This window comes from Plutella xylostella, chromosome 7 (assembly GCF_932276165.1).
Source record: "Plutella xylostella chromosome 7, ilPluXylo3.1, whole genome shotgun sequence".
Classification (NCBI taxonomy): domain Eukaryota; kingdom Metazoa; phylum Arthropoda; class Insecta; order Lepidoptera; family Plutellidae; genus Plutella; species Plutella xylostella.
Window position 1 is genome coordinate 4798324 of NC_063987.1, and position 14652 is coordinate 4812975.

A 14652-nucleotide genomic window follows, 5' to 3' on the forward strand; every position below is an offset into this window, starting at 1 on the left:
TAATAGCAACAAAATCAATGTTGGTATTATTTGACATTGACAAATACCTTTTTGGTTGCATTTTCGATTCAATTCCGCTTGTTCGTTGTTGTGGAAAAGCCAAAAGAAAGATTTACAAGCAAGCAGCACCGTCAGCATATAAGTTCACTGATTAAATCACGTCTACAATGGCAGACTCCACCGTAACCGATGTGACAAAAATGAAAGTTATCGATCTACGAAAAGAACTAAAATCACGCGGTCTGGTGAGTACCGGCGACAAGGCGGAGTTGGTGGCGCGCCTGCAGGCCGCCCTGGCGCAGGACGAGCACGCTGACATCAACCTGGACTCAGACGAAATAGACTCCGACGGTGTGCTCGAAGATGATGACGATAAAAGCCAAAATGACATCGTTCTAGACGACTCCGCAGTTGAGCTGGCACTTGCGGACAATTCCCCGCCTAAACAACCGGAACCTGAGCCGAAACCGGTGAAGGCCATGAAAAGAAAATTCACCACCAGCACAGATACATCCAAACCTGAGAACAAAGATGGTGGACCTAAAAAGATTGTTTTGAACCGCCCCACTTTAATCACTGCTCCATCTGAAACAAAAGTACCTGAGTCAGCTGAGAGCAAACCAGCAGAAGAAAGCACAGCAACTAAAGAAAAAGTTAAAATAACAGCAGACATAGATCCTAAAACAAGACTAGAGATGAGAGCAAAGAGGTTTGGTTTGCCCGTGAAGGTTAGTGATGATGAACGCAAAGAAGCCAGGAAGTTGCGTTTTGGTCAAGGTGGCACCACTGCTGCCACAACTCCCCTGACCACTAGTACAGCTACTACAGGGACCCTTTCTGAAAACCTTGAGAAATTAAAAAAGAGAGCTGAAAGGTTTGGCCAATCTGTATCCAAAATAATGACTGACATTGAGAAGAAAGAGTTGCTGGAAAAACGTAAGGAGAAATTTGGACTTGCTAAAGCTTAACATAGTGTTGATAAATGATAATTCTAGTACCTATGGACAGTTTTATTACTCTAGGATTAAGTTGAATATACTTAAGTAATAACTTTTGTCATTATTTTCTAAAATTTTAAGAATTTGTTGTATCCTAAATACTAATTATCTCATTGTGTACTTCTACACATTACATTTCATTAATTGCAAAACGGAATATTGTTAAAACATGGGTTTATGTTACAATAGACATGAAAATAAACAATGTATTAAAAATATCAAGTATTTATTTTAATATCAACTTGGCTTATCTGTTTTTACATCTTCAGTTTTTTGTTTTGAAGAGTTGAAATCTTTATCTTGTGGTATATGTAAACTGTACTCCATATATTCCTGTTTGTGCAGAGTTGCCCACCTGACTGCAGTATCTTTCACAAGAGACTTTCTGAACGTCATACAATGCATGTGAGCAAACTTCTCATATTTTATCCTGGAGAAACCCATTAGAGCCAAAGCATACCTCCAGCATTTCATGATTTTACAATTAGCACCAACATGCTTAGAATCTGGTGTATTAATTATAAGCAACCCCCCGGGTTTCAATAGACGGTAAGCTTTTTCACAGGCAGATATTCTGAGCTCCGGTGTTGGAATGTATTCTAAGACAAAGCAAAATGTTACAACCTCATATGAATTCTCTTGTAATTCTACTACTTTATTCTCACATCTTGATAATTCTTTACCAATATTAACATTCAAGAAGTCACATTGCATTACAGAACTATTGGCTGGGCACAAATCAATAGCCAGAACATCTATAAAATTATAATCTTTGAAAGGGTTATAACAGCTTCCAACGTCAAGCAGCCTGATGGGAATGTCAAATAACTCTTTCTGATCGAATTTTACATTGATTTTTTCGGCTATTACTGTCTCCTTTTCATGGCAAGACTGGTATCCTTTATTTATGAAATAGTCCTGACATTCGTCTGTAGTCCACTTGATTCTGGAGACAGCAGTACTATCGCTTTTAGAAGAGTTGACATCCCAATGTTCCGTGGCCAGTTTCTCCATACACCGAGCATACTTCTCAAGAACATCCTTCTGCTCACAATGTTCACTCCATGCCCGTTTTGCGCCTATTTTACTTGAAGATTGTCGTAACGATGAATGTACGTCTTTGACGAACTGAGCCAAAGACTTGTGTTCATCACTAGCCATTGTATTTAAAACTTATAAAAGCTAAAAAATAAATAAAGCAGATTTTTTTTGTTTGTTTACTAAAACATAACCTATAAATTTTAAGGAAGGACAAGCTGTCAAATATTGTTCTGTGGAAATTTAATTGGTGATATTCTGTGAATCTAAGATCTCAGAATATTAATTCCGTTATTTTCATTGTCAGGAGGTAAAACTTGGAGGTGGATCATTTCTAGTTAAAGAAGCAATATGTTCCTTGAGGGACAAGGAACATAAGTAAGTATGTTCAGGGACTTCTACACCATAACCAATTTTGCAGAACTAATAAATAACCGCCTTGTTGTATGCTCTCAGCCTGAGCTATAGACATTCATCCTTTTATGTTCTCACAAGCTACTTTTCGAACGGACTCGAATGATCGTAAACTATACATTTTATTGAACAGTAAAGCTTTACTACCATTTTACTACCTAGTAAATAAATAGTAGAAAATAGTACCCACATACACACACGGCTTTCATTTCGTGATATTAGTGTGATTTATGGTCCATGGGTACCTACTATGAACGGCGGCTTACAATTTATAATAGTCTTCGATAGATGCCTCTAACACATCTCTAACATAATAACGCCATCGGCAGTGCTAACCAATGGGATTGAATATTAATATTTAGAGGTAAAGTAAAATGAAAAGCATTTTCTTAATATTATAGAATTTAATTAGGGTACATACAAACATTTTGTAATCAAGGTAATGTTGGAGTACAATCAAATAAACTAATAAGCACTTTTGAGTAGCTAGTGGCAATTTGTGTTAAGTTGCTCTCGATCTGTAAAGAACGTGTATTTACAGAGAGGAGTCACTTATAAATTAATCAAAATAATACTCGTTAACTTATTCAGCTTTCTACAATTGGACATTAAATTGGTCTCGCAGTCGTGTCTACTGACTCCTCTCGTCACTCGTGAGTCATTGCTTCACCTACCTTAACGCTTATCACCTTTACAAGTACGAGGTTTAGTTAATTCGATTAAAAAACATTCCATAACTATTATTCCTAGAATAAAGAAAACCACACAGATATTTGGAAAGCCTACAAAACAAACATAAGCTCCACTAATAAGTGTTAGCAAAAAGAAAAGAATACAAATACAATAATAATAATAATAAAATGAAGTTGCCGCGGGGCGGTGGCGCGGCGTATGTACAACAGTTACTCGGTAGTCACTAGGATCGGCCACTATTCGCGGTGCAACAGTTCTTTAAGCGTCGTGGCTCCGTGTGGTAGACATGAGGCATGGAGTACGGTATACGTGCGGAGTGGCGGGCACTCGGGGGGTGCGGCGCGGGGCGCGGGGAGCGGGGCCTACCTGCCCTCGGGCAGCGGGCGCGCCGGCGCGTGCGCGGTGCGCGCCGCCTCCTGGGGATACAAGCCAAAATTGTTATACACAAAATAGTATGAGATGAGACGTTATTAGTTGTAATATTTGCATATAACGTCGGTAGTTGAGTGCAAATGAAAGTTTATAAGACAATCTTATAATGCGTGCAGATAAACAAACCAAAACAAAATGGTGGCACATAGTGTATAAGTGGAATTAGATTGGGCAATCCTACTTACAATGCCTTACAGGTTTAGTGGGCAGCAGAGGCTTAGTACGGCGCGGGTTTGCCGATTAACACTAACCTCTGCTGCACAAGACTCGGCGAGGCTATGTGAGAGTCGCAAATGGGTTCGCAGACGAAAATTTAACATCCTAATAATATAAATGCGATTGTGAGTAAGTGTGTTACTATGTTTGATACTTCTTCACGTCAAAACGGCTGAACAGATTCGAATTCCCAGGGGAAAACTTTTTAAGACGAAGCGAAGCTCGCGGGACCCGCTAGTTATTACCATAATTACAAGGATCCCCTACCTTGGTGCGCGGCGGGGGCTTGGCACGCGGCGGCGCGGGGCGCGGGGCGCGGGGGCGCGGGCTTCCCTAGAGACGCGAGCATCATGTAATCAACACTAGCCTCTACCACTATGTACACAAGACTCACCTTGGTGCGCGGCGGGGGCTTGGCGCGCGGCGGCGCGGGCGCGGGCGCGGGCGGCGCGGGGCGCGGGCGCGGGCGGCGCGGGGCGCGGGGGCGCGGGCTTGCCTAGAGACGCGAGCATCATGTTATCAACACTAGCCTCTACCACTATGTACACACGACTCACCTTGGTGCGCGGCGGGGGCTTGGCGCGCGGCGGCGCGGGCGCGGGCGCGGGCGGCGCGGGGCGCGCGGGCGGCGGCGCGGGGCGCGGGGGCGCGGGCTTCCCTAGAGACGCGAGCATCAGCCCGCGTAGTAGCGCCGCGCGGGATTCCGCCTCGCCCGCCACTAGGGGCTCTTCTGTACCTGTGGATGGTAGAGGATCGGGTTAGTTAGTGTAACGGTCGTGGAAAACATTCGGGAAAATAAGTGTAAGTTTTTCAATACCGCTCGAGCAGTAAAACCTAAAGGTTAGGACCAACGTTACGGACTGTTCCTAGCAAGAATGTTACGCAACGCTGTCTTCTAAAATCGGCTCGTTGCTCGCTGGTTTCCTCGTAACACTACATACTGACTGCACGAATGCTTGCTGTGTAACATTACACCTCGTAACTTTGGTCAGAACCCATCTAAACGCAAAATTGTACTGCGCGGACCTAACGCAGCTAGGTACCTACTTACCGCTAAGTGGCGTCTCTTCAGCGCCATACAAATTCACGTTTACTCGCCGCTTCTCGAACGTTGAAAAAACTTGCAGACAGGGCCCAAATCGCTGTTGCGCTAACCAGGGCTCTATACCGATGGCATAATGGCAGCCACTGACATTGACATGACACGGGCGCGGGCGCGGGCGGCGCGGGGGCAGGCGGGCTGCGCGGGGGGCGCGGCGCTAGACCTTACTGCCTCGACACTAGAGCTACAGTGGCACGTACCCAGCAGCGTGTGCAGTAGATAGGCGGAGTCGGGCGCGGGCGCGGGCGGCGCGGGGGCGGCGGGCTGCGCGGGGGGCGCGGCGCTGCTGGCCGCTGCTGGCCGGCGCGGCAGCCGCTCCAGCTGCTGTCGGGCTGCCTGCGGGGGGTAAGAGGGGGTGGTTAGTGGTAAGTATATAACATGTAATATCGAGCAAGTAAACGTAATCTGGAGTAACAATACCAAAACAGTAGTAAAGTATCAAGAGCATTTAGTGCCGATTTTTGCGTTTTGAAACTTTACTTACCTACATCTTCGCGTCTCTGCGTCACCTGTGGCGAAGTACAGATGATACACAACTGATGGCGCTCATAAAACCCACGAAATTACTATGAGAGCCTATACCGCGGTTTCACTATGTATACAGCTACTACAGTTCATACCGTGCTCGCTATGTATACAGCTACTACAGTACATACCGTGGCCTGCTCGCTATGTATACAGCTACTACAGTACATACCGTGGCCTGCTCGCTATGTATACAGCTACTACAGTACATACCGTGGCCTGCTCGCTATGTATACAGCTACTACAGTACATACCGTGCTCGCTATGTATACAGCTACTACAGTACATACCGTGGCCTGCTCGCTATGTATACAGCTACTACAGTACATACCGTGGCCTGCTCGCTATGTATACAGCTACTACAGTACATACCGTGGCCTGCTCGCTATGTATACAGCTACTACAGTACATACCGTGGCCTGCTCGCTATGTATACAGCTACTACAGTACATACCGTGGCCTGCTCGCTATGTATACAGCTACTACAGTACATACCGTGGCCTGCTCGCTATGTATACAGCTACTACAGTACATACCGTGCTCGCTATGTATACAGCTACTACAGTACATACCGTGCTCGCTATGTATACAGCTACTACAGTACATACCGTGGCCTGCTCGCTATGTATACAGCTACTACAGTTCATACCGTGGCCTGCTCGCTATGTATACAGCTACTACAGTACATACCGTGGCCTGCTCGCTATGTATACAGCTACTACAGTACATACCGTGGCCTGCTCGCTATGTATACAGCTACTACAGTACATACCGTGGCCTGCTCGCTATGTATACAGCTACTACAGTACATACCGTGGCCTGCTCGCTATGTATACAGCTACTACAGTACATACCGTGGCCTGCTCGCTATGTATACAGCTACTACAGTACATACCGTGGCCTGCTCGCTATGTATACAGCTACTACAGTACATACCGTGGCCTGCTCGCTATGTATACAGCTACTACAGTACATACCGTGCTCGCTATGTATACAGCTACTACAGTACATACCGTGGCCTGCTCGCTATGTATACAGCTACTACAGTACATACCGTGGCCTGCTCGCTATGTATACAGCTACTACAGTACATACCGTGGCCTGCTCGCTATGTATACAGCTACTACAGTACATACCGTGGCCTGCTCGCTATGTATACAGCTACTACAGTACATACCGTGGCCTGCTCGCTATGTATACAGCTACAACAGTACATACCGTGGCCTGCTCGCTATGTATACAGCTACTACAGTACATACCGTGGCCTGCTCGCTATGTATACAGCTACTACAGTACATACCGTGGCCTGCTCGCTATGTATACAGCTACTACAGTACATACCGTGGCCTGCTCGCTATGTATACAGCTACTACAGTACATACCGTGGCCTGCTCGCTATGTATACAGCTACTACAGTACATACCGTGGCCTGCTCGCTATGTATACAGCTACTACAGTACATACCGTGGCCTGCTCGCTATGTATACAGCTACTACAGTACATACCGTGGCCTGCTCGCTATGTATACAGCTACTACAGTACATACCGTGCTCGCTATGTATACAGCTACTACAGTACATACCGTGGCCTGCTCGCTATGTATACAGCTACTACAGTACATACCGTGGCCTGCTCGCTATGTATACAGCTACTACAGTACATACCGTGGCCTGCTCGCTATGTATACAGCTACTACAGTACATACCGTGGCCTGCTCGCTATGTATACAGCTACTACAGTACATACCGTGGCCTGCTCGCTATGTATACAGCTACTACAGTACATACCGTGGCCTGCTCGCTATGTATACAGCTACTACAGTACATACCGTGGCCTGCTCGCTATGTATACAGCTACTACAGTACATACCGTGCTCGCTATGTATACAGCTACTACAGTACATACCGTGGCCTGCTCGCTATGTATACAGCTACTACAGTACATACCGTGCTCGCTATGTATACAGCTACTACAGTACATACCGTGGCCTGCTGCCGCTCCAGCTGCAGCTGCATCTGCAGTTGCTGCAGCTGCGAGGGCGTGCCGGGCCCGGGCTGGCCGCGCCGCACGCCCGACAGCTGGGACAGCAGCTCCGCTATGGGATCCACGACGGCGTCGCGGGATGAGGGCGATAAAGAGGAGAGGCCGCCGCCGCCGCTGTGGAGAAAGTGATTGGAAATGTAAAAGATATGGAAGCAAACATACAGTAGGATGGAAAATATAGATGGAACCGATCCTCGGTCTGTAGTGTAATATGGTGCATCCAATCTCTACACACATCCTTTGGATGGAGTTTAAAAATAATTCAGAGGTAACAGTGGTGCAAGCAATTTTAGCAAATGATTGCAATGATTGTGTGATGAATGGATGAACAATAAAAATAAGGTTTAATAGTTTCTGGTATTGCCAGATTGTCACCACACTACATATCTCTCTATCGTTCAATCCATATCCTTCAAATTTATTAGCTGGACTTATAGGGGATGTCTAACAACTAATTCTAAATTAAAATAATCCCCCTCTTATCGTATGTATGTGGCCTAAATGTTCACATTATTCCTAGTGCATTGCCACACTGGATGGCAAGGCACATTTTTTGAGCTATGTCTAAATAGGTAAATGTGGTGTGCATTAGTGATGTAACGAATATTCGCATTCGCATTCGCATTCGCGAATATTCGCATGTTTTTGGATATTCGCATTCGCATTCGCATTCGCAAAATTTTGTGCGAATGTTTTGCGAATATCAGTACTTATTAGAAAAAAAACACTAAGTATTTGAAAATAATGGTAGGTAGGTAAACAATATCGAAATCCATTCATCTATAACCATTTTACTTAGGTAGGTATTACAAGTTACCCTCTTAATCACATTACCGGTCTTACTTTATCACTTGGTATTATTTATTTACTTTGGGAAACGAAACTTAAGATATAGTGAAGGTGGGTTATTACGAAAGGTTTTTGGTCGAGTCCGCTACATGTTCGAATTTTGTCACATTATCAGAACTGGTTGGGTTATTGTTATTCATGTAAGATCGCTTTGTATACTTGAATATACAACCTAAAACTATGTTTCATAGGATTCTGTAAATACCCTCGGAATTCGTAAATATTTAAGTTTCTAAAGTTGATATTTTTTTCATTGCTTCAGGGTAATTCCAAACATATAGGGTAATTCCGATGTAGGTTCCGAAGAACTTTTACACATTTATGTGATATTTATAATTCAAAATTACCCGATCCACAGAATTTCCAACATTTGGAACTACCCTAGTCGTGAAATACAAAATCAGAGCTAGGGTTTTTAAACTCACAACTTAGTGAGCAAAAATGACAATCTTTTGGATGAAAAAACAATCCTTTAAGTAACTTAACTGATTTATTAATTACCGACGCGCGGGTAATTCCGAAAATTCGAAAATGCCGAATGCACTTTTTTACTAATTTTACGTTTTAACACGCGCGTTCGGTCCTTGCGCCCTGAGTCAACCCAAGCGAGGTTTTTAAGTTGCCATCAAGGTGAATGGTTCCACAGTTCAAAGTATGGCTGCATTTGGAAGAAATCGCATATAATCGGATTCACCCGAAATTCGGCATTAGCCGACTTCAAATAGTTTCTTAGGAGTCCTAAGTTAGGACCTAAATATAAATAATTTGTAGTTCATCATCAGCCAATAATCATCCACTTCTGGACATAGGCCTCTCCCAAGGAGCGCCACAACACTCGGTCCTCGGCCTTCCTCATCCAACCACTACCCGCCACCCGCCTAAGGTCGTCAGTTCAGCGGGCAGGAGGGCGTCCCACGCTGCGTTTGCCTGTTCGTGGTCTCCACTCGAGAACTCGTCTACCCCAACGGTTATCGGTTCTTCGGCAGATATGACCAGCCCACTGCCACTTCAGCTTGCGTATTTTGACAGCTATGTCGGTAACCTTAGTCCTCTGACGGATAACCTCATTTCTGATACGATCCATCAGAGAAACCCCAAGCATAGCTCTCTCCATAGCACGCTGAGCGACTTTAAATCGGTGGTGGTATTTATCTCAAATCAAACAAAAAGCGTATTTTGACAGTATAGTGTCAGAGCAAGATATCCATAGATTTAAATTTTTCGTGTAAGTCGCCCTCAGAAACCGCACACACAATGTTTCGTAACAGTTACGCAGCTTAATAAAGTGTTAAGTTTATTAAGCTACTTTAAAAAAAAACTGCGACTAGTATTGGCTAGTCTGATTCGGAATGCGCCTAGAACGGAACGTAAGTACCTCGTTCAGTACGAGACTGCCACCAAACCATACAAACCATGCCACCAACCATGGCGCCAAATTTGAACACAAACTGAATATTCGCATTCGCATTCGCATTCGCGAATATCGATATCAGATATTCGCATTCGCATTCGCATTCGCGAATGTCCAAAAACACATATTCGTTACATCACTAGACTGTGCATACCTGAACTGCATATTGGTGCGTCTCGCGCGAGTGACGCCGCGCCCCGAGTGGGGCATGCGCCGCACGCCGCCGTGCCGGATGCCGCTCGGCTCGTCGTGCACAGGGGTTAAGGGTTATATTGCAATAACATGAGGTAAATGATATAGGTAATTTAAGTATTACATGCAGGATATATTGATATTAAGGGCCATGTTGATTTTAAGAGTAGAGCTTTATATGCCGGAATTAATAGTTGTTGGGGTTGGCCCAATGATGGCTTGTAGGAGGGACGAGGTCAAAGTGCTGCTTTGTAGAGGCATATAAGGGCAATATGTTTACATAGACGACCAGTAGAGGGGATAGTTTGTAATAGAATTACTTGGATGTACAGTCAGCTGCATAAGTAGTTATACACTTTTGAACCTTGTCAAACTCACAAACTGCCTGTTCTTCATTGACAAAGGAATAAAGAGAGGACATGGCGTATCCACGAAAAAAATGCGCTTACCGTAACTTTGGTTTCAATTAAAATGGCGGCTTTTTTCTTGAAAAATGTAAACAATCAAATTGTTTGACAGCTGAAGTACCTTGTGTTTGGATGTCAATAAACATGGCGACCGGTCGCAATGTTGTAATTTTAGGCAAAGACAAAACTACTGTTGTACCTGGGAATCTTCATCGACAAACACTTGTCTTGGGGACCACAAATTGAATCAGTCAGCCGAAAAGTGTTTGGCTCAGCTGCTTCGCTTAGGAGATTGCGTAATTTCCTTCCTACATCCACTAAGATTGCGCTTTCTCAATCTCTATTATTACCGATTCTTGACTACGCCGACGCCAGCTATCTCGATCTCACCGAGGAGCAACTTAATAGGCTTGAGCGACTTCAAAACTTTTGTATACGGTTTATATTTGGTTTACGAAAATATGACCATATTTCCGAATATCGTATAAAACTCAAGTGGCTCCCTATTCGCCTTCGACGGAATACTCATATCTTAACGCTTCTCTACAACATACTGTTTAACCCGGCATCCCCTCAATATTTAAAAGAGCGTTTTCAGTTTCGGCACTGCTCACACGATCGCACACTTCGGTCTGCTCAGAACTTGCGACTGCTAGTTCCGCCGCACAAAACTGACTTCTACGGTGACTCCTTTACGACGAAATCAGTGGTTCTCTGGAATGCTCTTCCTGAAGAAATTAGACGTGCACCATCTGTGGCCTCTTTCAAAGAAAGGGTCAAATTGCACTACCTACAGTCACTGACAAACTAGTTGAATATAATATTATGTAATGTGTATTATTTATGTAAGTATATTATAGGTATATATATATATATATATATATATATAATATATATAGTTATTAGATATTTATTTGTTGTTTTATTTATTTATTTATTTAGTGTATGTACTGTTTAAGTAGTATATATTTTATGTATATATATACTTGCACCACAACTACCTCACAATCATATAGACTTACTCTCTTCCATCCAAAGGTTGTCTGGTAGAGATTGCTATAAGCAATAAGGCCGCCTTTTTGTACTGTTTTATTTTTAAGTTTTGTTTTTTGTAATTTTTATTCTTGGTGCAAATAAAGTGTTTTGTATTGTATTGTATTGTTGTCCTTTTTTACGTACGATAACACCAATAAGTTAAAAAGAGACGACGATATATTTTTAAGTACCGATTTTTATGCCAGGTCCTCTTTATTCTTTTGTCATTGCTGTTCTTTCATTCAAACATTGACGTTTTGTTTAGTAGGTCGTTTGACATCATCGTACAAAAGTGTATAGCTACTTATGTACTTATGCAACTGACTGTACATACATGACCACCAAAATTTTACGATTCACATGAGTATGTAATCTTTGGTAGTATTGCGGATGGCTCATCAAGTAATTTCTAAGCATCCCTGAAGATTCCACCGCATAACCGGCGGGGCGCGATGGCGACGTGACGTCGAGACCAGCGTACCGCCGGGTGCTTAAATGCATGGAATTCCATGACACATCAGATAGCGCATCAAGCAGATCAGTCCAGTATTTTAAAACCCACATGCTATCATCCCGCCACCGTCCTACCCCGACCAGTTTCTCTTTACGCCGAGTTGCAGAAATTAACTTTCAGCTATTGTCGACATTAAATCTATCTCTCTCCCTCCATATACTGTCAAAGCAAGGCAACAATACACTAGCGTGTAACGTGAAACTCGAGCTATTGTAAAAGGATATAAGAAACGAGATGAGGTCTCGCGGCCCGGTGCGGTGCTCGAGCGTCAGGTGGCCGGCGAAGTCGTCCGTCACGAAGTTGGGCTCCCCGCCGTGCATCGACGCGCACACTGGACACACCACCTGCGGGAGAGAGACGGGTGATGTGAGACTCAATGAGAGTTGGCATTTCAACTGTGTGAGAGAGAGAGAGAGATGGGTGGAGTGACAGAGATGAGCATAGGTGTACATCTATGACTGTACAGTCAGCTGCATAAGTAGCTAGCTATACAATTTTGTACCTTGTCAAATTTACAAACTGCCTAGAAACATTTACGGTTTGTCAGTTTTATAAGGTACAGAAGTGTAAAGCTACTTAAAAAAGCAGCTGACCATACAAGGGTGCTCTCCCACTAGATATATTGCTATGGATGCACTTTTGATATCCACCTAACATATTATTCATTGGTCCGCACATGGAGGAAAGGGGAGTGAAAGAGATGGGGGCAAATTGATATGCCTTACACCTTCTGTGAGAGAGATGTAGAGTTGGTGCGGAGTGAAAGATATGGGAAAAGGTTTGTATTGTAAGTGAGAGATATGCTGGAAGCTAGGGAGATTTTTTTCTGTAAATGTGCCTGAAAAATGTGTAAATACGTATGGGGAAAAGTGGCTGACTCACATAGTATGATGAGTTTAGAAATAATCTATGATTTCATTAACCATCACCATTGTGCTTCACTATATTATTATTGGTTTCAGTCTAAAGAGCCTAAAAGTTGGAAGTAAAATAAAATTCTAAATTAAAAGCATATTAGAGAAACAGTAACCCTTTTATCCATGAATCATCAAACACTGCTAAGTAAGTGCATGAATATCATTTGAATTTACATAATCACCACAGAGATGAATAAAAAAACCAAGGTTTCTTCTTTCTAATAACCATTGTGATTGGTTGTACATCTAATAAATTACATTGTTCATCAAACAAACAATGTAGAAAAATCTAAACCAATTCAAAATTAAATGAACTTTGAGACTCTCTTCATTACTACAGGTATATTACTACCAATGTGAAGAGTTCTGGCAGACAAGCACTAGTGTGACTCACAGCGAGTGTGGTATCCGCGTGTTCGGCGGTGACATGCTCCATGAGCATAGTGTCCGTGAACCCCATGCGGTTACAGAATGGACACGTGTAGGCTTGTGGCTGCTCCAGCGCCAATGTTTCGCCTCCATAGTATAAATCTGAAAAAAAAATATGGTGTCATCAACATTTGGTTTAAAAGGTATTATAATGAATTTAGAGTTTAATTTTATTACTATGAGTATCATCCTACCATTAAAGTGTGACCTATTAACATGTTGTTGGTAATATTCTATGTCATCTTTAAATAATAGGATGGTCTCCATAGTAATAGCCATACCATAAGGGCATATTAGTATGACATGTCATATTTGAGAATATTCTGATCAAATAACTGTCTAGGTTTGATCTTATTTCTCAAGTTGATAATGAATACTTCAATTACTAATAAATGATTTTTATTACTATTTATAACTTCTAGAAGAATTTGTATGTGAAAGTAATTTTATCAATAATAGCACCTATATGAATGGCTGGTAACATCACTTTGAGGTGTGAAGAAACCTCAGCAATTTCATGGATATTAGATTATGCTAATTTTGGAAAGTAGTATCATACTAATATCCTTATGCTCTTAGCTATCATCATACCCTAGTATATGATTGGAACCAGGTTTGTATAGGGCCTGTTTTCAGGAGTAAAGATGTGATAAGATAGTGAGAAATGACAGAATTATACATGGTCTACTTACCAAAGTCACTTCTGGAAAGAATGCACTGCATAGGGTGCTCAGTGGTGTGTTGGTTCGTGGTGGCGCCCGCCTCATAGCAAGAAGCGCACAGGTCGTAGTCGATGCAAATTAGACATTTATATCGTCGCCCTCTGAAGTTATTTTTCATACAAGAATCACAGCTGACCCCTGCAAAATTTACAATTATTTTACGTTATCATACACTTAAACTTTACCGTAATCTCGGTGATCAATATTAGGCACGGTAGCGGTGAAAACTGTGGGATTATAAGATAAAATTGTACTATTTATGTGAAAGAAATCACAATGACAATAGCATCGAACAAATTTTGATAATCATTACCCACCTTCATGGCAGTTCATTTTCGCCAGAAAATGCAGCCGAAACAAACACTTCTTGGCACCAGAATTGCTGCTAATCTAGGTTATATTTATATTACTATTCTAAAATAAGAAATACAACTATATATTACATTAAAATACAAGATTTTTAACAAAAATTTCCAAGCAAGCAAACCTAACCCAACCAGGCCATAATGACGTCACATAAACTCAGTGTTGCAATAACAAAACAAATAGTTTTTCTGCCAAACAAAGTAGAACAGACCAAAATAAAAGTTTTTATAAATACAAAGCTTATTAATCGCAGTCCTAATGTAAATGTGATATAAAATAAAAACCGTACAGGTCGAGCCTTACAACCGTGATAAAATTAAAACGTTTACAGTTTTATGAAAGTTTTTAG

General features: G+C 42.4%; 3 protein-coding genes across 3 annotated transcripts; 1 reads left to right on the forward strand and 2 right to left on the reverse strand.

Annotated features, from left to right (window-relative positions):
• The first annotated feature begins 41 nt into the window (after positions 1–41).
• On the forward strand, positions 42–1216 carry LOC105390562 (SAP domain-containing ribonucleoprotein). The gene has a single exon (XM_011561884.3). It carries the CDS (start codon positions 168–170, stop codon positions 966–968), a length of 801 nt encoding a protein of 266 aa, XP_011560186.3. The 5' UTR covers positions 42–167; the 3' UTR covers positions 969–1216.
• LOC105390581 (S-adenosylmethionine sensor upstream of mTORC1) lies at positions 1208–2241 on the reverse strand. Its single transcript, XM_011561908.3, has one exon. The coding sequence runs from the start codon at positions 2157–2159 to the stop codon at positions 1236–1238; it is 924 nt and encodes a 307-aa protein (XP_011560210.3). The 5' UTR covers positions 2160–2241; the 3' UTR covers positions 1208–1235.
• A 593-nt stretch (positions 2242–2834) lies between these two features.
• LOC105397459 (E3 ubiquitin-protein ligase Kcmf1) lies at positions 2835–14471 on the reverse strand. Its single transcript, XM_048622127.1, has 9 exons — positions 14255–14471; positions 13908–14075; positions 13181–13317; positions 12094–12213; positions 9876–9970; positions 7401–7575; positions 5094–5229; positions 4349–4527; positions 2835–3559 (listed from the first exon to the last, which is right to left on the reverse strand). Exons 1-9 carry the CDS (start codon positions 14268–14270, stop codon positions 3506–3508), a joined length of 1080 nt encoding a protein of 359 aa, XP_048478084.1. The 5' UTR covers positions 14271–14471; the 3' UTR covers positions 2835–3505.
• Positions 14472–14652: the final 181 nt, after the last annotated feature.